Source organism: Antechinus flavipes, chromosome 2, assembly GCF_016432865.1.
Source record: "Antechinus flavipes isolate AdamAnt ecotype Samford, QLD, Australia chromosome 2, AdamAnt_v2, whole genome shotgun sequence".
NCBI lineage: Eukaryota > Metazoa > Chordata > Mammalia > Dasyuromorphia > Dasyuridae > Antechinus > Antechinus flavipes.
The window spans coordinates 322,349,594-322,372,630 of record NC_067399.1 but is presented as its reverse complement, the minus strand read 5'-3'; the positions used below and the strand labels follow the sequence as shown (position 1 = coordinate 322,372,630).

Below are 23,037 nucleotides of genomic sequence, written 5' to 3'. Positions count from 1 at the left end.
CTCTAGATGTGGATAGTATTTTATATCCCAAGTCATTTAGCATTATCTTGGATCATTGTACTGCTGAGAAGAGCTAAGTCAATTGTAGTTAGTCATCTATTGCTGTTACTGGGTACAGTGTTGGTTCTGCTCACTTAACTCAGAATCAGCTATGTCAGTGTTTCCAGATTTTTCTAAAATCTGCATGCTTATCATTTCTTATGGCACAATAATAATCCATTACATCCATATACCACAACTTGTTCAATTATGCCCCAATTGATGGATATGCCTTCAATTTCCAATTCTTTGTTAGCACAAAAGAGCTGCTATACATATTTTTGTACACGTGGGTTTCTTTCTCTTTTTTATGATCTCTTTGAGATATACACTTGATAATGGTATTGCACAGTTTGATTCCCCTTTGGCCATAGTTCGAGGAAGTTCACAACTTCACCAACAACAGTGTATTAATGTCCCTGTTTTACCCACATCTTCTCCAGAATTTGTCATTTTCTTTTTCTGTCATCTTAGCCAAACTGATAGGTATGAGTTATTTTAATTTGCATTTCTCTAATTAGGTAATGACTCAGTGATCATGACTACAGATAGCTTTAATTTCTTCTCCTGAAAATTGCATTTGACCATTTATCCATTGTGGAAAGATGTACATTCTTATAAGCGTTCCTCTCTTCTCTATATATTTGAGAAATAAGGCCATTATCAGAAACACTGTATGGAAGGTGTTTCCTCACAGAATGTTCCCTCTCTTCCAGAAAAGATTACTCTTATAGAACCTCCTGGAAGCTCTGAGGTCACACAGTCAGTATCTGTCAGCTAGAGGATTGAAGCCAGATGTCTTTTACCTAAACTTCTCTCCACTATAATATTGAAATGTAATTTGATTCAGTATTAACTTCCTTCTGTGTACAATTGTGCGTTAAGAATACAAAGATGAAAATCATTTCCTGTCTTCAAGTTATCTGCAATCTGTTAAGATAGAACACTTAAAATTAAGCGTTACATAGTATAAGGTACAATTTGACAGATAAAGGAAAGCTCTGAAAAAAATTTTCTGAAGGGGATTATAAAAAAATTAAGAGAAAGACCATTTTCATCTAGGGAGTCCTCTTTCAAGGAAGAGAAAGCAAGACTTCATGGAGGATGTCATCTGAGCTGGACTTTGAATAATGTCTTGATTCCTTCTCAGATCATCATATTTATGAAAAACTGGACTTAACCTGTGTTTGTTTTCTCAAGGGAGGATTGTTATCATTTATTACCATAATATTGAAATCGAAACACTGCTCTGTAGTGAATAGAGTAGACTTAGAGTCAGGAAAACCTCATACTTCTTAGGTATGTGAATATGGATAAGCCATTTAGCTTTCATGAAGTTCCTACAATCAGCAATAATCTTAGTACTTACATCACTATAGTTAAAATATAATGATATGATTATCAGAAATGATAAAAAAAAAATGATTTGAATTCTACCCAAGTCCAAACATACAGTTCTTACAAAGTGCTCAATGTGAGAGGACTACTCTTAACTCATCCTAGAAAAGCCTGTTAGGCTGTTGAGTGACCCAGTTTGGAATCATCTCTAGCCAGAAAAGAAATACATCCTTGAAACTTACTGATATGGGGCAACTAAACCATCAAAGGAAATTTACCTATTCATTTTCCTATGCAGTAGATTCAATTGCAGTTGACTACCCTTTCCTGAATCCAGAATTAAATAATTTATTTTAGAACCTACCTAGAACCAAAATCTAAAAGCATTGGCACTCGTGGGATCACATCAATTAATTAGTATTTACTAAACCAACTAATTTGTCAGTCATAAAGGCAAAAAATCTGAAGCAGTTTTTTTTAGTGGTTTCTTTCTGTTGGAGAGAAAATATATACATTATGTAAACATGTAAGCATGTAAAAATTAAGTCTTCATGTAGGAATAGCACTTGAGTTTGAGGTAAATAAGAATTTATGGGGCAAAGAAGGAAAGAGAGGAAAAGGAAAAAGGAGAAAATACATTAATATACCCATTCTATTTCTTGTCCAACAAGATTTTATTTATTAATTTAAATATTGCCAAACATGGTTGAGATAATAAAACCCTGCAATGCTCCCCATCCCCACCCCTCCTTACTGATGGAATATTCATCATTATGTTGCCTTTTAAAACTGATCTGGGAAGTTCTATCTAGTCTGATAATGATTTTAATCACTCTAGATTCTGATAGCATTTTGGCCTTCGGTTTACATTGCCAAATTATATTGTTATACAGTTATTAGGAATTAAAATTAAATACCTGTTAGAAAAATTTGAATAATTGACTTTTTAAATGTGACCTTTCTCAAAAATTTTTTAAAATTTTTTGTGCTTTATATTTATTTTTTAAAGTATATTAGAAATATCCAGTTTCTTTAAAATTAATAGTCTTATCAAGAAAACTAAAAAATCACTAACAACAACAAAACCCAAGTACCTGGAATCCATTCTTTAGTCAATATGGAATTGTTTCCATAAGTATTTATTTAAGTCCTTTTTTCTTTTCCTTGTTAAATGAGAAGGTATAATTGCTTTTATACACAGAGAGACAAATAAAATGTTAAAAGTTATACCAATATTTTTAGTGCTATCAAAAAAAAAAGCAGAAACAATAGATACGCATTCATAGGCAAATGGCTAATATGTGAATATAATGGACAATTATTATGAAAGAAGAATGGAAGTTAGCAAGAATATAGGGAAGAATGGAGTATGTGAACTGATGCTACATAACTCATTGTAAACAGAGCTAGGAAAACAATAGATAGATTGATATCTTTATATTTTTATAGACATATAATTAGAACCATAAAAGAGAATTGAACACTGGGTAACTATAACATTTTAGGGTTGGCCTTGGAGAAAAATTGGAAAAAGTGCATTCCTCTCCCTCCATTTCTGGGACAATGCATATGAAATTTTACATATGCCGTCAGGTGAAATCGAAGTGTTAGTACTTTTTGCAGAACTTTTTCCTCTTTCCATTTTAAGTTTTGTTAAAGGGAAAGCTCTCTGGTTCAGTGGTTGCATGTATTTGGAAATGAATGTGGTATAAAAATAAGATACCAGTTTAAAAAAAAACACACATTGATCTCAAACAATTTGTAAATGAACAAAGAATGAATTAGAGTTTATCAAACTCTAAATGAACAAACTTCAAACTCTTAATTATGTTATTCAAGACCCTCTATTTGGTCGGTCATTTATTTCAGCTGTTTCTGGCTGACTCATTGTGACCACATAGGGGCTTTTCTTGGCAAAAATACTAGAGTGATTTGCCATTTTCTTTTCCAATTCATTTGACAAATGGGGAACCTGAGGTAAACAGCAGTCAGTGACTTGTCTGGGGTCACACAGATAAGAAGTGTTTGAGCCAGGCTTGACCTTGGGTCTTCCTAATGCCAGACCTGGCACTTTATCCACGATGTCACCTTGCTTCCCAAAGCCCCTTCTAATCCTAATCCAACTTCCCAACATCATGTGCAGTGGGGTCTAGCCAAGCCGGACTCACTCACACCCATTGTTTCCCCTACATGCCATTTCTCTCCCTCTCACTCTACCCACACACATTCCTATTGAATTTTACATATCCTGATAGCATAATCATGTATGTGTGTAATCCTTGCCACTGTGGGAGGCAGAATGTAATGGACTGCCTGAATTTTCATATGTTCTGAGCTGCAGTAGGCTAAAACTGATGAGATTTCCACAGCGTCTGCATCAACAATGCAATTCCCTGTGATCAGAGAGTGATCAAACCATCCCCAGAAGGGCAAAGCAGCCCAAATTGGAAAATGAGGGCAGCTTAAAGAGAGGCAGATATAGAAAGAGATCTTCAAGCTGAGATTAGCTTCTATTTTTCTGTGAATCACTTCTCATTGCCCTTTGTACCTCTTAAGCATGATATTAAAACTATGATACTAAAACAAATTTATATTTGTATATGTATATATACCCCCACTAGGTTAGAAGTTTCACTAAGAAGAGAGACTGCCTTAGTTAATTGGTTTTTCTATTCCATAAATCTCAGAACAATGCTTTTTACTAGACAATGCTCAATAAATCTGTTAATGAATGATTGGAATATGTCTGCTGAATCTACTCATTTCTATGCCTTGTAACGTGTGTGTGTTGGCTCCCTATCCATACACATGCCATTCCATTCTGACCTAAAATTCTTCCTCTTTGGCAAAGGATTCTTTAGTATCTATCAGTCTAAATGCATGTAACAGCTTGTCAAAAGCTATGAAGTGATGTTGTGAGAATGTGATTAATTGTCCTAGTATGAGGGAATCCTTCTTTGTGGAACATTGACCACAGGGTGATCAATGTTAGAATGGTACCCCTCCTAACAGTTGGTATCTGTATAGGGGGAAGGATAGGAAATGAAATTGTTTCCATCTAAGCAGTTTGCTTAAATCCCTATTATTGACTTCCTACTGATTCTTTTTCATCACCTTCTTTTCTAAATAATTCCTTCCTCTCTAAGTTAGTCTTTTCTCAGTAACAAAAAAAAAAAAAAAGAACCAACATATCAGCGTTATCTGACATATTCAGTATCGTATGTCTATAGGATAAAGAAAAAAGAGGTATATTTTCTGAAACTCTTCCTCAGGGTCAAACTTGGTCATTCATTATGATTATGATTCAATTTTGTTATTTCCATTTTAAGTGTGTAAATTATGACTTGGGATTTTGGTACAGCTTCCTTCACAATGTAAAAATTGTTCTTTACATTCTATTTATTTCATCCATTTTTTTCTTTACAATATACTTAATCTTCATTATTGCAGTAGTTCTGAAGTATACAGAATTTTTTTTTGTAGAAAGATGATAACCCCCCCCCCAAAAAAAAAAAAGTTTTAATTCCCATTTCCATAGCATAGCACTTTGAGATTTTTAGTGTTATGTTTTTGAGAAATGTTATTCCTTTTTAAATGAGAAGACTGAGAATCAGAACAAGTAGGTAAATGATTAACACATGAGCTCTTTAAGTGTCAGACTTAAGATTTGTATCTAGGTTTCTTATAATTCCACTATACTTACTCATATGAGACAAGCTTGAATTTTCAGTTATTTTCTTTTTTATCATAAACTGAACAAAAATTAAGAAACATAACATTTCAAGATTCAAATAAAAACAGAAAGGGATATTATATAACACTATGAACTGCTATTGGGTAAGATTTCCCCACTCTGTACTGATTTTAAAAATAATTCAAAATTTATCTGGTAATTCCAGCATTCCTTATCTTTGACCCCTTTTGAGCTTCCTTCTGCTCTCTTGATTGTATTTTTAATAATCCATCGATACTTTTTTGGTTTCTCTTCTTCCTTTGACATTACTTTCTACCCCTTGACTATTACCCCCAAATTCCTCTGCCATCTCCTCCATCTCCTTCCCCCCAAGCCTTTATTCTAACACATTGATAGTCATTGTCATAGAGTGCTCTTAATAATCCAACCCACAATGCAGAATCTTTAGCTTGTTTCTTTATATTTGTAAGTTGGCCTAACTATTCTGAGCTCTCAATAATATGGAATAAATATTTAGATAATCAGAACATCAATCAGGCTTTGATTTCACGGAGTTGAAATGAGCTTCTTTCTCGTATTCAGTGTCTTCATCAAATCAAATCAACAACCTTTGGAATAAATGCTCCAGTTTGCACCCTCTTTCCTTTTTGTTTTTGGTAGAGATTAGGAGAGGTTTATAATATAACAGTGATGACTCCATTTTGGTTTCCCGTGAAAATTATTTAGTGAGGCCGAGGACCTAATCAAACTCTGGCTGCCAATTATTGAAGTGATGCCAGGAAATGATAAGGGTGTGGTATGCTTTTGACAATCAGTGGATATACCAATGAAAATCAGCTACATGCCATCTTTGGTAGACTTTCCACAGAGCACTGGTCAGTAGTGTGTCCCTTTAACTCCTTGAACTAAGTGTCTGCATTTTCTAGTTCTCAAATTTTGTTAGTGTATTTTAAATCAGAATCAGAGCATTTTAAAAGAGATCAGATCAGTCAGAAATAGGGGTTAATATTGAAACTTGGTACAAACCGCAGATCAGTAAAAGTGTCAGGATTATATTTGTAGTTGCTATTTATGTGTTCTTTGTATATACAGTCAGAAAACAAAGCCACTATTGAGTTTTATGAATGCACAAAAGGAATGAATGCTGATCATCTAAAAAATGCCTTTTTTCTTTCCTTTGGGATAACTCCAGTAACCAAGTGGAATTTTCTGAAACACTTGCCAAATAAAATGAGCTAAAGCCAAAATCTAACATTTTTACTGAATATAGAAGGTTTGGCATAGTGGGAATAGATAGAGGATTCTTCTAAAAAATTTTTTTTTAAATTCAAACATGTGGCAGGTGTAGTAACTCTTGGAACATTTTAGTAGGTTAAGCAGGCTACATTGCCTCACTTGCTGCCTTTCATATACCTACAGGGAAAAAAAAAAATGTGTCAGTATATCAACTATCCAAAGAAAGGAGTGCCAAATCTGAATTCTCCACCTAATTGTTTATGTTTAAACCACTCTTCAAGAGTCCAGTTAATTTCTTTGTGGAATAGCTGCAGTATTTCCATTTGCCACTAGAGAACACTTAGCCTGCAAACATTCCCTATTTCTCATTTGCCAGACTGGGTCCTAGATCTAGTTCATAATGGTAGCACTTTCCAGGTTATGAATATTAAACAGCGATAATAATAAAATATATGAGTCAATTATCACTATTTCTTGAATTGATTATTTTATCTTCCACTCTAAACTTGGAATCTACTTTCTCAAATGCAGTCAGCATATGTGGCCAGTGGCTTATTTAACATCGGAAAAATGCAGATGCTCTTACCTAGGGTAAACCATTTCCCATTCTTTATCTAAAACTTCCTCCCATTTGCACTTTCAACTTTTCTTTTGGGGATGCTAGAACAATAGTCCTGAGGTATTTACTCCCCACTATTTAATGGGAAAATTCAAAGAATGGATTGTGTTTCTGAAATCCCACCTTGAATTTGGGATTATTAGCAAAGAGAAAATGTAAAATGTATAGAACTAAATCATTCTTTTCACTGTAACAGCTATACGATATTACAGTTACACCTGAGTATCTTATAAAGAGTTGATTCTGGATTACCTCTGTATTGCTGGCCTCTGGTAGTTTGTAAACTGGCAGTTAGCATCTTGGAACTGCTCTTCTCTCCACCATGGCAGACTGGAACCATTCTATTAAGGGCAAAGAAAATGAAGAACACCAGAAATCTGTGTAGCTATGCCTAGGTCTTGTAACTTCCCTAATCAATCAGTTAATTGCCTAATTAATTAATGACTCACTGATTCATCTCTTCCTTCTGTTGAAATTTTAGAAACCCTTCTGCTCCCAAGTGATGAGCCCCTGTTACCAGAAGCTTAGTAATCACATTCTTCTTGTCGCCAACAACAGACTTACTCTGATGTATCTTATATATTAAGTTTTTGTCAATCAGTCCACTTAGACCCAGCCTTTTATAGAGTGATTGAAATCAATTGATTAAGATTCATTCTCCAAAATAGCAGAATATTTCACATTTCCAGTCTTTTTCATCTTTTCTCCATCAGCACCTGTTAATCTAAATGGGATGTGCCCATAAGCAACTGTTAAGGATATCAGGCTTAATGAGCAAGGGTGCTGGGTTGTCTCCTATTCCTAGTTCCCTCTGTTGCCTTCAGCAATTATGACAGGTTAGTTCTGTGTCCATAGCTGACATTCTTTCATAAAACCATAGTGACCTCTTGATGCTTTGTCTTTTCAAGTAAAATGTTTTTGTTCAGGGATCTACTTTCCACCAGGCTCTCTCTAGTTTCCTTTATATCCAATCAACCAAGGACACACTCTTATTTTTGCCTCTGTGACTAATCCACAAGTGTGAATATCTAGATGTTCTAGAATTAGTTGAAGTTGAATTTTCCTTTATTTCTTATACACACTATCCATTTTGCAAACATTCTCACTCTTTCTAGCAACTGTTTGGTTGTTTTTTGTTTCCTATTTAGGAACAAAAGAAACAAAGTTTCCTAAATGAAAGTTTCTGTCCAACTGTACCACAAAATCAGCGACCTTTCTCCAACCTTCTTTTATCGAATAATTGCTAAACTTTGTAAATACCTCTTCTGTGTTATGGGCACTCTCAGTGTTACTCTGGCTTTCAAAAACATTCTAAATCCAAAATTTGGTTGGGTGAATGGAAAGTAACCTTAAAGGAGAAGATGAGTAGGGGGTAGGGCAGACTTGAACTCAGTTTTGAAGGAAGCCAAGGATCATACGTGAGGAGATGGCATACTCTCCATGGGGGATAGCCATTGCAAAGGTACTGGCTGAGAGATGTGTGAGATAGAGCCATGTCAGTGTGGCTACACTGAAGTTGTCATGGAAGAGAGTAATGTGTAAACAAGGCACAGCCAGGTTGCAAAAAGCTCCGAATGCCAAGCAAAGGGATTTGTAGTTGAACCTAAAGTGGTAATAAGGCACCCCTGAAGTATGGTGAATAGGGAGAAGACCTACCCTTTAGGGAAATCACTTTTCTATGTGCAGGATAGAGTGAATTGGAATGAGATTCAAGGCAGATGGATCTGGTATAAAGTTATAAAGGGTCCAGATGAAATGATAGGACCGGAACTAAGAAAGTAACAGTGTGGAGAAAAAATAAGGAAATATAAACTAGAGATGCTATGGGGGTAAAAACAAAAAGATTTGGTATGTGATTAAATCTATGGGTTCAGCGAGAATGAGAAACCAAGAATGACTAGAAGAATGTGTGGTAACCTCAACAGTGATAGGGAAGTGTATGCAAGAAAGGTCTGTGTGATAGTAAATGTGATTAATTCTCTTATGGACCCTTTGAGCCTGATTTATCCAGGGATATCTAGTTGAGATGTCTAGTACCCACTTGGTTACTTGAACTTGGACTTGGGGCAAAATAGGACTACGTATAGTTCTGGGACTCAGCTTAGAGATAAATGACCCCCCTGAGACCTGATGAATTAGTTGATCCATCATGATGGTATAAACAGAAATGAGATTAGTCATGGTCCCACAATTAGAAAGCATAAGAGTTGATTTTCAGGTTAATTCAGGTTGATATAGGACACATTCATGGAATTTCATACTACTTAACAGAATGTTTGTATACACCCTTCTTCATTTGATCCCCTGTGGTAGACAGGACATATGCCTTTATCTCCACTTTAGAGATGAAGAAACTGACTCTGGTGGCGTGATTTGTCCAAGTTCCAATAAATTTTACCATACAAATTTGTATTTTTACCTTTTAGCCAGGAGTTGTTTTACTTATTTCTTAATCTCTCCAAAAAGAATTGTTGGCTTCTCCTCTCTCTTCCTTTCCTCCCCTCCTTCCTTGCCCCCCTCAAAGGATTTCCTAATAATGTTTCCTTGCATACCACATTTCTTAGGTCTGAAACTCCTTGAAGGAAACTAAGCTGAGTTATTTTGCTATAGATTTAGCAGACTCCAGAAATTTGATTTAAGTCATCAAATATATCTTTATATTAAGAAAATGTCATCAACTCAGACTATACTTTAACTAAAATCTCTGCAATGGAAGAGAGAGAATCAGCTTAGCAGAGTGCATAGTCTCCTGGACTTGTAGTCAGGGAGACCTAGGTTCAGATCATAACTTTGACAGTTTCTAAGTTGTAACCACATAAAGGCATAACTTAGCCTTTCTTATCCTCACAAATGTCTCTCAGGTGCCTTTCAACTTTAAATCTGTCATTCTCTTATTCTATGAAAAGTAATTCCAAAATTTTTATACATATGTTAGAATACTATTTTAAAGGTTTTTAAAAGACACATGGGAGTTGGTATTAATTAAACCTGTCTTTTTTCTCTTTCAAGGACAGTAAGTATAGAACACTTGCCAAACTTTGAAAATTCTATTTATAGAAAAAGGAAAACAATTCTTTAGATTAATCAGTTTGCTTCACGCATAGTGTTTGAGAGGTGCATAATAACTGAAGAGTATAATGCTGATCCATAAAGATCTGGTCCATGCAACAAAACCATGGTTTTTCTTCAAATTATGGAAACAAGTTATGATGTTCTCAAGAAGTATTTTAAGTGAATATTTGCAGAATTGTAGCCAAATGCAAATTATTAAAATCCTGACACAAATTATATTTATTTTTGGTATTTTTCTGACTTTTCTGTCATGTCCAATGCTTCATGACCTCATTTTGGGTTTTCTTAGCAAAGATACTGAAGTGGTGTACCATTTTCTTCTCTAGGTCATTTTATATTTGAGAAAACTGAAGCAAATCTAGGTTAAGGAACTTATCCAGGATCACACAGCTAGGAAGTGTCTGAAGTCAAATTTGAACCTCAAGGTCTTCTACCTCCAAGCTCAGTGCTCTACCCACTATACCACCCAGCTGACCCATTATAATGTTTATGTGCGTGTTATTATTGAATTTTTGATAAATACTTTTTCATGTGTCAGGTTTAAGTGGTAGAAATTGAATACATAATCCAAATTTTCAGAAACAAAGATTAGGTGACATCAAGGCTCTTGTACATACTAGCGTCACTGCAAATTTGAACTCGGGTTTCTGGCTCCAGGCTCAGTTGTGGTAAAGAACTTTGTCTTTCAGTAGAAATCATGTGAAAAATTGCTTGGGCGCCATACTAATACATACTTGAAGATTATTAAAAGCAATTAATCCAGTTTACTTCTGGAAATTTTTAGATAGGCATTCATTCTCCTAGAAGTGTTTTTGTTATTGTGTTTTTCATTTTCTCCTTTAGTACCCTTTCCTCAAGGCAGTTTGCCAGGTATTTCCGTAAGGAGGGGGTTTATAAAGGACATTTTTCATCAGCCACCTTCATTTTTCACTGTGCCCATGAAGATCCAGTCGCTGCTGACATGGCAGTTCTTGTAACATCACACATCATGCATTGCCTTGGGATATTCTTTTTTGAGTTGTTGACTTTATATTTTTGGTTTGCATACACAGGTTGTCTCCTGGTTCTGACATCTATGTGACAGTTTCATCCATTGCTTTAGCGAGATCACAGCAATGTCGTAACTCCCCTAGCAACCTGTCTTCTTCTAGTGAGACTGGCTCTGGTGGGGGCACTTACAGACAAAAATCCATGCCCGAAGGGTAGGTATGCTGTTTGCACTGTTTTATCAATCCATCAACAAGCAGTTATTAAGTGCCTACTATGTGCCAGACATTGGGCTAGATGCAGGGGATGTAAATACAAAGAAGGAACCAGTCCCTATTCTAAAGAAGTTTATATTCTAATGGGGGAAAGCAAGTAAATTATATACAGAATAAATATAAAAGAAAAGCAAATCAGAAGTAATTAGGGAAGAAGGACATTAACAATTGAGAGAAATTCAGAATAAAAATGTACAAGATGATGCTTGAGTTGTACCTTAAGGGAGAAGATGCTTTCTCTCAGACAAAGGGAAGGGTGGAGGGCATTCAAGGTATAGAGAATGAACAGTACAGAGGCAGCCAATCCAGAGATGGACTGTTAGTATTAGGAACAGAGAGGTGGCCAGTCTGACTCAATTACAGAATTTGCAGTATATGTGAGTTATATATAGCGAGGGCAGCAATATTGTAACCAGGTAGTAAAACTCTATTAAATTAAAAGTTAAATGAAAGTGTATGTGCTTCACCTGTGAGATAACCGGAATCCATAGTGCCTACTATGTGCCAGCTCTTCACAAATATTGTCTCGTTTTATCCCCATGACAACTTTCTGAGGTTGATGCTCTTATCATCCCCATTATACAGTTGAGAAAAGAGAAAAACAGAAGTGAAGTGATTTTCCCCAATCACACATCCAGTAAGAGTCTGAGGCTGGATTTGAACTGAGGTCCCAAAATTTCATCAGGGTGGTTTCTTTCCTCCATCACAAGTCACAAACCTTTTAGATGTCAATTATGGCATAAAGAACTCCTCACCTTGTGGACAACCTCCTGGTGAAGACTACAAGACATCTTATTCTTCTTTATATTATACCAAAAGTTCTGCCATCTGCTAAGTCCAACAGTATTTAAGACTCCACTGTTACATTTTTTCAACAACCCAGTGTTATTGTCGGATCACAATAAGGCATTAAAAGGTCTTAGCAAGGGTGTGTGTGTGTGTGTGTGTGTGTGTGTGTGTGTGTGTAGGTAGGTACATACATGTGCATGTACACATGCACACATTAAGCATCAAATAAAAAATGTGGTTCATATTCCACAAAGTAGAAAAATGCATGCTTTTTTGTAGTGCTTAAAGTCTCTCCTTATGAAGTTTGCCCTTAGATTATGGAAATGTAGAGTTATCACATGAGCTGAACTTCATTCATGAGCTTTCACTTCATTAAATTGATTAGCTTCATGTGCCACATTTTTTATAACATTAACTTGTATAGTGGGTTTAGTTGGTACTATTGTTTGCAACATGTATTGTTGCCGAACTAGGTGAAGGCTATTCATACCCCAGATGTTGACTTGCTCTTTTCAAATGTTGAAAGCTTTCTGTAACCTTTTTCCTGACATCTTTCATCCTTCTTGAAATCACTGAGCCACCTGAAAGCCATTATTTTGCCTTTGGGTAAAACTCATAAAGTAAAACACTTAAGCATAGCAATTTCCAAGGATGTGAAAAAAGAAATAAATTGGTATCTCTGAAGCTGGGAAAGTAATTAGCAGCAGTAACATTACATGACATACACTAAAATATCTTTTGCCCAAGGAAGCAAGTAAAAGATAATTATCAAGGAGTTTTTGCTATGATTTCCCTTTTGGAGATATTACTGAAATCTTAAGCCATATAAAACATTTTTGGAAAGTTTTTATTCCCCCAAATTCCTTTCTTAAGTACATAAAGTATTTTTATTTTGTGATTGTGTTTCTTTAATAATTTATTTTTTGGTAAGATTTCGCAAGAAGTTATAAACTGAGTACAAGAGTCAAAGCTTCCTTCACTGTTTTTTTAGAACCATTCTTTCTGAAACCCTTGTTAGGTCTTTCAAACCATTGTAGATTGTACCTTTATTTTCTCAAAATCTGAAATGAATTCTTTTTTATTAATATGAATATAAAAAATAAATTTTAGCTCTTTTCAAGAGATTTTATAGAATTAGCATTCATGAAACAATACAGTATTCATTAGTGAACATTTTCTATTCTAGTTATAGGGTAGGGATTGGAACTCAGTTTTTACTGGTCTAGGGAATGCTCAGCAGAGGAAACTCCTTCCAATTCAGGTCAGTACCTTTTCTGCATCTTTGGAGAGTTGCCTAGAGCCCTGAGATCTTAAGTGACTTGCCCAGAAATATATCAATGTTGCTTCAAGGCTGGCTATGTAGTTAATAACACCATGCTGTCTCTGTGCTGTCTTCTGTTTTAATTGTTTGGTTCAAAATGGCTTGGTCTTTTTTTTTTTTTTTTAAAGCTAATTGCAACTTAATTGTTAAGATGGTGATTAACATAAATGAACATGAAAGCAATGGTGCTTTCTGTGAGTTGTGACAGAGTTCAGCAGAAATTAGTCAACTGTGCTAGATGGCCGCCAGCTCTAAAATTTACAGAACAATGATCCTATTCCAGTGAATGTTATAATTAGTAAAGTTCAAATGAAAGGCAGCAGGGCACATCACCTACCTGCAAGGCTGGGCTTGGAGTCAGGCCCAGCTTCAAGTTCTGTCTTTGACATACTACCTGTTTGTTCACATTTATCTCTCCTTGTCCCCAAAAGCTCTCTGTCTACAAATAACACCAGTGCATCAATGGAAGGAGCTACCATATGAAATCTGTATGATGCAGTTTGTTAAAAGGGTTTCTTACTGTTTGATTCAGCATTTAACCTCTAAACCAACTATATTGATCACATCTTTTTTTTTTTTAGCCTCTCTTTAGAATAGACTCTCTACATTTTATGACCTAATAGACATTAATTTTCTTGTTAGAACTATTTTCTTGTTTCTTGTTAGAACTATGGCCAGAGTCCGAGGCTTGATTTCTATTTGAGCCAGATGATTTGGGGGATTTAGAAAGTAGAAGAGACCTTAAAGATTAGAACTACACAGTCTACTTCCATTTCTAAGCTCTGAGATGTTCAGTAACTTGCCCAGGGTCTCAGAGACCATCTAGTCTTAGTAGGACATCATTGATAAATGAACAGGAAGACCCTCTGACTACACAGCCCTAATTCTTAGAAAGTTGTTCCTTCTGTCAAGTCTAACTTTCCTCCTTTTTAAATTTTTAAATTTCCTCCTTTTTAAGTTTTAAGTTATTTTACTATTGTCTTATGATTTCATAATCCTTAAAATTGCTTTCTTGCCTTTAGCTGGTACTATTGGCAGAAGCAAAGAAGAATCCTGACTTAGCAGGAGAGGAGTATATGAGAGAGGCCCACAGAGAAGGAAGGCCAATCAGTAAAATCCATCACCACCACTATTAAAACAACCACAAGGACATATAAATTAGGATCAGTGTCAGTTTTTGAATATCTAATTCATTAATAATGGAAAACCCATTTTTTAACCTTTTGACTCTGCAATCCATCTACTAGTCGCCTATTTTTAAAGGCAATGTTGAAAATATTCAGAATTATATGAATACTTTATCTCTTAAGAATCAGTCGTAAATTTATATCAAAACAATTTTAAATATGTTTATTAAAATTTAGAGAAAACTAATATTTTTTGATTATGTGCTATTTAAAACAGTATAGGGCAGGTTTTTTTAATCTAGGTTTTTTTTCCATAACATAATTTTAATTTATTTCCTTTGCAAATCTATATGCATAGTGTCCCAAAAGTATAATACTTTTATTTTATAAATTTAAAATCACTATTCTGAAAATGTATCTATACACTTCAGAAAAAGGGGTTCATGACACAAAGGAAGTTAAAGACCACTATTGAAAATGAGAATCTATACTTAGATTTGGATTCTTTAGGCCTCCAACTTTCAGGAACAATTTTTTAATGCTAGAATTCATGCAGTGCCCTTGAAAATTACGTAAACTATGTAAAAACTTACTCTTCTTTGGGGGGCAAAATTGACATTTCAAATCAAGTCATGAATGACAATTTGAATCAGTTAACCAAAAATTAAAAATCTTTATTTGTGACTTGATTTAAAATATACATTTTAAACTCAGTATAATTGACATTTTGAGTGCTAAATGTGTTTCGTCTGAGGAGGTGATGGCAAAACAGTATATATATTGAGGGCTTTGCTGTTGTGAACACTTTTCTTAAATTTGTAGAAGACTCAATTTTTGGATTGAATGTAAGTTGCCACATTATCTGTTGGACTTACTGTGGTGTAATAGAAAAAGTTCAAATTCTTTCTTTGGCATTTACTACAAGGCAAGAAACTTAATTTGATTCATCATTCATCAAGGAGAGGTAACAGCAGTTAAATTACAATAGGAGTTCTTCTTTTGTCTTGGGCACTTCAGCAGTATGAAGAAGCCCATGTTTCCCACGTTATGAGAATGTCTAATCAACAACTTAGCCAGGCATTATATTAAGATAAACAAAAAGCCCAAAAAAAAAAAAAAAAAAGTTCCTTGCTTGTAAGGAGTCAGAGTCTAATGGGAGGGACAGCATACAACTACATATAAGATATAGACAGAATAAATTAGATACTTAAATTGGAGCCAGGCTTGGAGGGAAGGTATTATTATTACTAATGAGATGGAGAAAAGCCTTCTTTTAGGGAGTAGAATTTTTAGCTGAGAACTTGAAAAAAGACAGAAGCTAAGAGATGGAGATACGTAGGGAGAATATTCTCTGAAAATGTTGTCAGAAGATGAAGTATTTTATGCAAATGAAAGCAGCCACTTTATCTGGATCACACAAAATATATGGAGAGAGTAAGGTATCAGAAGACTGAAAAAACAATGTTTTAATGCATAAAATCAAATATAGAGGATTACAAATGAAACCAATTATACTGAAAGATCGTTATCAAATTCCTTTTTTAAAAAAATTCATGGACCCCACAGATTCCTGAATTAGGCCATTCCAAAAATTCCTTTTGATTCTAAATCTGTGGGATATAGGTAGGAACCATATTGGAAATGCATGACTCTAAGAAAATGATAACCTGACAAAAGCTTTGATGCTATGTGTACTGTTGAAAATTCTTCTTGCATGAAAAACAGTGGATTCATTCATTAGGGTATTGTGTGCATCTAATCCTAGTTTTCTCATTTGTTTTTAAGGGAATGGTCTTCTTTCATTAAAGTCATTAGTTAAATATAAGTAAATATGTACCTTTCCACAAACACGTTTGGATATTATAGTAAGGATTAAAACCTATTTGAAAATTTGCTCAGGTACTATTTTATTTTATTTTATTTTTATTTTTGCTGAGGCAATTGGGGTTAAGTGACTTGCACTGGATCACACAGCTAGGAAATGTTAAGTGTCTGAGACCAGATTTGAACTCAAGTCCTCTTAACTTCAGGGATGGTATTCTATCCACTGCACTACCTTCCTGCCCCATACTATTTTATTTTTAATTATCTTTCACATGGGAAAAAATCAGCAGTACCTTTACCTGATAGATACCATATAATGTTCTATAGGTAAGAAACGTGTGCGATTGGAAATAGACTTAAATGTTAATCTTATACTTAATTATGTCATGCCTTTGAAACCAAACAGTTCTATAAATTCTGGATTTAAACATATGTTGGCTTTAAATCCTTCTTATCCTGTTTTAAATGATATACTTTTTTTTAGGAGTTACTTAAGTCAATTTTTTTTTAATAATAGCTTTTTATTTTCAAAATATATGCAAAAAGTTTTCAGCATTGACCCTTACAAAACCTTTGTCTTCCAAATTTTTCTACTTCTCTTCCCCTTTCCCTAGACAGCAAATAATCCAACATTTGTTAAACATGTACAATTCTTCTATATATATTTCCACATGTATAGTGCTACATAAGAAAAATCAGATCAAAATCAGATCCCATTACTTAAGTGAATTCAAAAGAAATACAATTACTGACCCATCTTGAAAGGCCATTATTAGTAAAGTTAATATTAAGTTACCTGTGATCTGAACTAAGTATCCATTAGATGCTATAAGAAAGGATGAAGATGAGGGGATGTTGGGAATTCGGGTGGTCATAACCTAGTATTTATAAAACACATAAAAGTTTATGTAGAACTTTATATAATTTACCTCATTTTTATCCACATATCCCCAGTTGGTAGGTGCTGTTATCATCCTTATTTATATATGAGAAAGCTCTGAATGGAGTTAAGTTGCTTTCCCCACAGTTATATACCTTAGTGTCCTAAGCAGATCCAAACTCTTGGTCATAATGATTACTCTTTATTGACCATGATACCAGCATGTCATATTTATATACATGATATACATGGCTATGGATGTATTTTACCTATATGATTCTACTTTTGTCCCATTTTTGGAAATGGCGTCTTGATCATCTTCTCTTTATGTGCTATGGTAGTGAAATATTTGCTTTTATTCTGGGGAAATTATCCTAGGTTTGGAATGAGTCGCAGATCTCCAGCCTCCATTGACCGGCAGAATACTCAGACGGACATCAGTGGCAGTGGGAAAGTCACACCCAGTTGGCAGAGAAGTGAGGAGAGCATTGCTGACCAGATGGGTAGGTCATTCATTTCTACAGAAAGAAAATTAATTTTACTACAAGGTGAAAGCTACCAAAGGTGACTTTAGCATTCAGGAGATGACTTTAAGAAATGAAATGCCTTTAAATCTTTGAACTGAAGTCTAATTTATTAATAAAGTTGAATTAGAATCAGGTTCCTTATAGAGTGTTCTAGACACTCTTTCTGGAAAGCAGTGAGTAAAACACCAAAACACTAAAATCTATCTTGCATGAAATCTCAGCTCTAAGGCAGACAGACTATTAAGTTATCAGCATCTTCAGTACCAAGAACAGTCTCCTGAACCATCAACATGTATGTGAGCCACTTTTCCTCAGTTTGCTTCAATTTTTGCTTAATTTATTTAACATTTCCTTGTGTACCTTTTCAAAAGGTGCTGCTTATGTCATATATAGGCATTGGAACTATATATAGGTCTTCTTGATTTTTACAGACTCCTAGAAGAAAAGAGAGGAGAAAGGTTTAAATCATTAAACAAACCTGTAAATTAATTAGTTGGGTTTTTTTTTTGCCATTATATACATTTTCATTGCTTTGTACAATTAAACTGTTTACTAAGGAAATGTGTTAGTAGCATAAAACTGCTGGGCACAATAATTTTGCATATTAAGCTCTCACATGGAATTTTTAGCATGCTGTTCCTTCCCTTCTCTATATCATAGTTGCTTTTTAATGGCATAATAAGTTAGTAATAAGAAGATTGTGCCACAAATTTATTTTGTTTTTTCTTTATTATTATTTTTACCCCAGAAATTGTTTCTGTTTCACCAGAACTGTCATGAGTCTGGCCTACTAGATTTTCCTTTTCTATCACCATCAAGAGTAATGGCAGAGTCACCATTGATATGGGATGCAATATAAAACAATTTCAAGACTAAAAAAAGCTTAATTTTATAAGCTGAAGACTCATAGTTTTATTATTGTTCAAAAAAGCAGCTCTTGTTACTATTCTGTATTTGATTACTCTCCTCACATAATTGTATTAACAGATAATGGAGGATGGTATTGGGGTGGTATCTCAAAAAGACAGGAGTTTATAAAGTGAAATGTAATTTTCAGGTTCTGAAGATATGCTTTATTCCAGTACCTTCAGAAACTCAGTGTGTTGTGCTTTGTTATTGAAGCCATCTGTCATCCTTCACTCTCTCACTCTCCCCATTTTTACTCCCTTTTAATATGAAAAAACCTTAGATTGTACAGATCTGCAGTTCTCATTTTGACAGACTGAGTTTAATCACATATATTTTGATACTGTTGTGATGGCAACGACACATGTAAAATGGATCCCTTGTTCAACACTATTTTTGCATTCTGGGAGGTACGTTCAGACTTTGAGCAGAGTTGCCAGCAGACCAGACTCTTTTTGCTTCAAAAGCATAGTTTCTACATACACAACATTAAGGAAAGGTAGGAATAGGGAGGGAGAGATGTAGCATGATGAGTGAGATTCTCATGGATTCATTTATACTTTAATATAATTTAGATATTGTCTATTTTCCTCATGTTCCTTTTAATTTGATGTCATAGCTTTATTTAACTCATCAGATTTTAAAGTTAATGCTGATGAAAGATTTTGGGGATCTGTTCATTCCTTTATAGTAAACTGCATTTTTATATATATTTTATACACGTCCTAGCATCTGTAAGAAAAAACATTTTTCACTGCAAGGGATATATACAAGTGACATCCTCTCTTCATTCCAAAAATCAAGGTTTTCTTTGGGCTTGCAACTTAAAAAGGAATTATTGATGTCTAAGAACTATTTTGTTCATGGCATACAAGCAGTCATCATATGTTATACCCAAAGGGAACATAAGGACTATATAAGGTAGAAGTAATAATTGAGAGTGTTCAGAAGTAATAGCTACATAATGAAGTATATGTTTCCCTTATCTATACTTAGGTATAACAGTAGTCAGTTATGGGTCCAATTTTCTAAGATGAACCTTCTCTAACAACCCACGTTTCACTTAATTCACTATATTCAGGACATTTTCTATCTGCCTCACCTTTCTCTGTCTGCGTATACTGAGAAAGAATCAGAGAGCTGTAAACTCTCCTTGCCCAATCTTAATAGCAGAGAGAGAGAGTGTGATCATCCTTGCTTGGCTGGATCAGTCCATAGGGTAGGGCTTTTTTGGGTAATGGTTTTTAGGCCAATCATCTTTCAGAAATTGTTAAGAAGAGCAGTAAAGAGAAAATATTGCAAAATGCCTTAATTCCTCAGGACAAGTTCTGTATTATTTGTATCCATTTTTGGCAATATTCCATTAAAGAGAATTGATCTTTCACCTTTGGAACCCCACTTTAATACCAACTTGGAGTTCAAAAGGAAGCCAATGTTTGAAGTAAACTAGTTGCTATGTGTCTTTTCTGTTGTGCCTAGCTTACAGTTATAGAGGACCTCAGGATTTCAATTCTTTTGTCCTCGAGCAGCATGAATATACAGGTAAAATATTTCCAAAGTACCATGGTAAGTAATATGTAACTGCATCCATGCCTGTCCAGGTAATATAGTTCAAGCTAGGTTAGCCGAATGTCACAATTAATTTCATAAATCCAACCTATATGTTCTAAATCTCCCCCAAATTAAAAGTGGATTTACAGACTTTGCCCTGTTGTTCATGGCCTTTTTTTTCTTTCTTTCTTTTTTTTCTTTCTCTTTTTTTTTCTCTTTTGGTTTGGTGGTACTTGGCTATGCTACTGTGTCCGACGTGACACACCGTCACCAGCTGCAAGCTTTATCCATCAACCACTCCGTTTCTGACATGCTGTCTATCATGTCAACTCTCAGTAAGCTTTATTGCTGAAGTTCCAAGTTTGCTGATCAATGAGAACTGAGAGATGCAATGCCAAGCTGTCTTCATTTGTGACCATGTTCTTGCCTTTGTTTCGTGCTTGGCCCTAATATCATGTGTTATATTCCAGAGCCAACATGTCACCTTCCGGCTGTATCAAAGGTATTGCCATCTTTCCGAGAGAGTCCTAGTGGGCGATTAATGCGGCAGGATCCAGTTGTTCATTTGTCGCCAAACAAACAAGGGCATGTAAGTTAACTTAAGAAACTTAAAGTCCTTGAAACATTTTGCTTCCTAGCTCTGGATATCTATGTAACTGAAAGACTCGATACCTTTTAGAAATGTTATTACAGAATCGGCTTAGATTTCTTTGTTGGAATGTAAAAGAGGAATCAAAGCAGGCCTCTGTTACCTTTTTGGTATTCTAAAGCTGAAGCGAAGACTTAACAATAAATGCTTTCATGGAAACAGCCAATTGAATAGATAGGTGATTTAGGTTCTGATATTTAGAATAAACAAAGATTTGTGGGAATGTTGATTATTCTACAGTTAAATATTCATTATGAATTCATACTGAAAGTTGTTAATTACTGGAATTTTAGCTTATGAGAGTTGCAAAGACTTCTAGCATTTTAAAAAAAAATTATAATCCCACTCCTTTAAGTCTTAGAACAAGATATATTTTCATATTTTAGTAGGAATTCAGCCCACATTGTTAGTCATCAACATTGGTGAAATACCCAGGATTTTCAAAGTATTTTGGAAAGTTCTTTTAAGAGCATAGTCACTTCTCCATTACTTGAATGTGAGTTATATATGAGTAATTAATGAACAGTGGAAAGAGCTCCGAATTTGTAGTATGAAGTTCTATATTCAACTCTGCTGAAAGGATAAGCAGTTAATAGTTATTATACTTTAGTTTGAATTGATTTCAGTTCCTTTTCACAAATATACATCACCCACCCCAGAATAAAAATACATATTCTAAAAGATGGACCTATTCCTTAATGAGGATGTTTAAACAAAGTTGAAATACCCTCCCTATGACATTAGCCGAGTAAAGAATATTTTGTGTTCTTTTAAAAAACAAATACAGGGTACTCATGCTTCCTTCTTTCCTCAGCCTACTTTTGCTCTCTACCAAAAACCTTTTTTTTTTTTTTTTTTTGATTCTAGAAAGCGTCCCTTTTAAACACTGCCTAGAATAGTTTAACAGAGTAGCTGGGGGAATGACAGAAAGTAAAATTTATTTGGGAGTCAGTCTTACATTTGTTCTGTTCTTCAGGTTACTATGAGTAATCAGGCCTTCTGGAATAATGAACTCTTCTAAATGACAAGTCCTTTAGAAATGACATCCCCTTTCTATTTTTAAGATTAAAAGACTTCTTAAAGACGCACTTTCTTTTTATGTGAACTTGTAACAAGTAATGGAAAATGTTCTTTAAAAGACAGACAGATGGCTAGAATTGTTGGAAGGTGGTCTTTTCAAGTACCATCTCTCTAGCTTTGATTTGCCAGTGTGAGAACTATTTCATCTTGATCCATCAAGAACTTATAAAATAGACTTCTGTGGTATCTTGTTCCTTTACCTCTGACTTTATCTTTTCAGTCTGATAGTCATTACTCAAGCCACTCCAGCAGCAATACTCTGTCCAGCAATGCATCTAGTGCTCACAGTGATGAGAAGTGGTATGAAGGGGATCGCACGGAGTCTGAGCTCAATAGCTACAACTACCTTCAAGGCACTTCTGCAGATAGCGGCATAGATACCACATCATACGGGCCCATCCATGGCAGCACAGCATCTCTGGGGGCTGCTACATCTTCCCCACGCTCAGCACCGGGAAAGGAGAAGGTGGCCCCTCTGTGGCACAGCTCCAGCGAAGTGGTCTCCATGGCAGATAGAACCTTAGAAAAGGAGAGTCATGGAATGGACCGCAAGGCCGAGTCTTCCCTGAGTCTGGATATCCATAGCAAGAGCCAGCCTTCCTCTAGCCCTTTAACAAGGGAAAACAGTACTTTCAGCATTAACGATGCTGCTTCTCACACAAGGTAACCAATCCTCTTCAGAAGCCATTTCTTTCCCAGTCCTCCATCTCCTTTTATCCCATAGTCTACCAAATATTCAAAAGTTGAAGGAAACCACCTAATTTATTTTACTCAACAGAATACTAAAGGAAACATTCAATGCTGTAAAGAATATTACAGTACATTTATTTAATACCTTTTCTATCATGAAATATTTAATGGATAGCCCTATAATTATAATACATTTTAAAAGCAGACGATTCTTGCACATCTATCCTTTTGAAAATTGTTTAAATTATATTTTTCTTTCCTGATGCTCATTATTTCAAGCTATCAGACATTTATATATATATATATATATATATATATGCATACATATATATATGTGTGTGTTTTTGTCTGTGATATGATAAGACAATGAAAAGTAGGAGAGTCTCTTATTTGCAAACCTTTTCAAGGGGAAAAAAAAGCCACCACCAAGATG

The 23,037-nt window shown here is 34.9% G+C and overlaps 1 protein-coding gene across 6 annotated transcripts in view; it reads left to right on the top strand.

The window, feature by feature from the left end:
- Positions 1-23,037, top strand: part of SIPA1L1 (signal induced proliferation associated 1 like 1) — a 290,775-nt gene that overhangs the window by 238,305 nt on the left and 29,433 nt on the right. For 3 of the 6 annotated variants that reach the window (XM_051977675.1, XM_051977676.1, XM_051977674.1), the window contains 5 exons: positions 11,051-11,200; positions 17,580-17,704; positions 20,114-20,176; positions 20,656-20,774; positions 22,135-22,577. In XM_051977675.1, coding sequence (XP_051833635.1) covers positions 11,051-11,200; positions 17,580-17,704; positions 20,114-20,176; positions 20,656-20,774; positions 22,135-22,577 — 900 coding nt within the window. The remainder of the gene's footprint in view (positions 1-11,050; positions 11,201-17,579; positions 17,705-20,113; positions 20,177-20,655; positions 20,775-22,134; positions 22,578-23,037) is intronic. The other 3 variants (XM_051977678.1, XM_051977677.1, XM_051977679.1) reach the window with 2 other exon arrangements.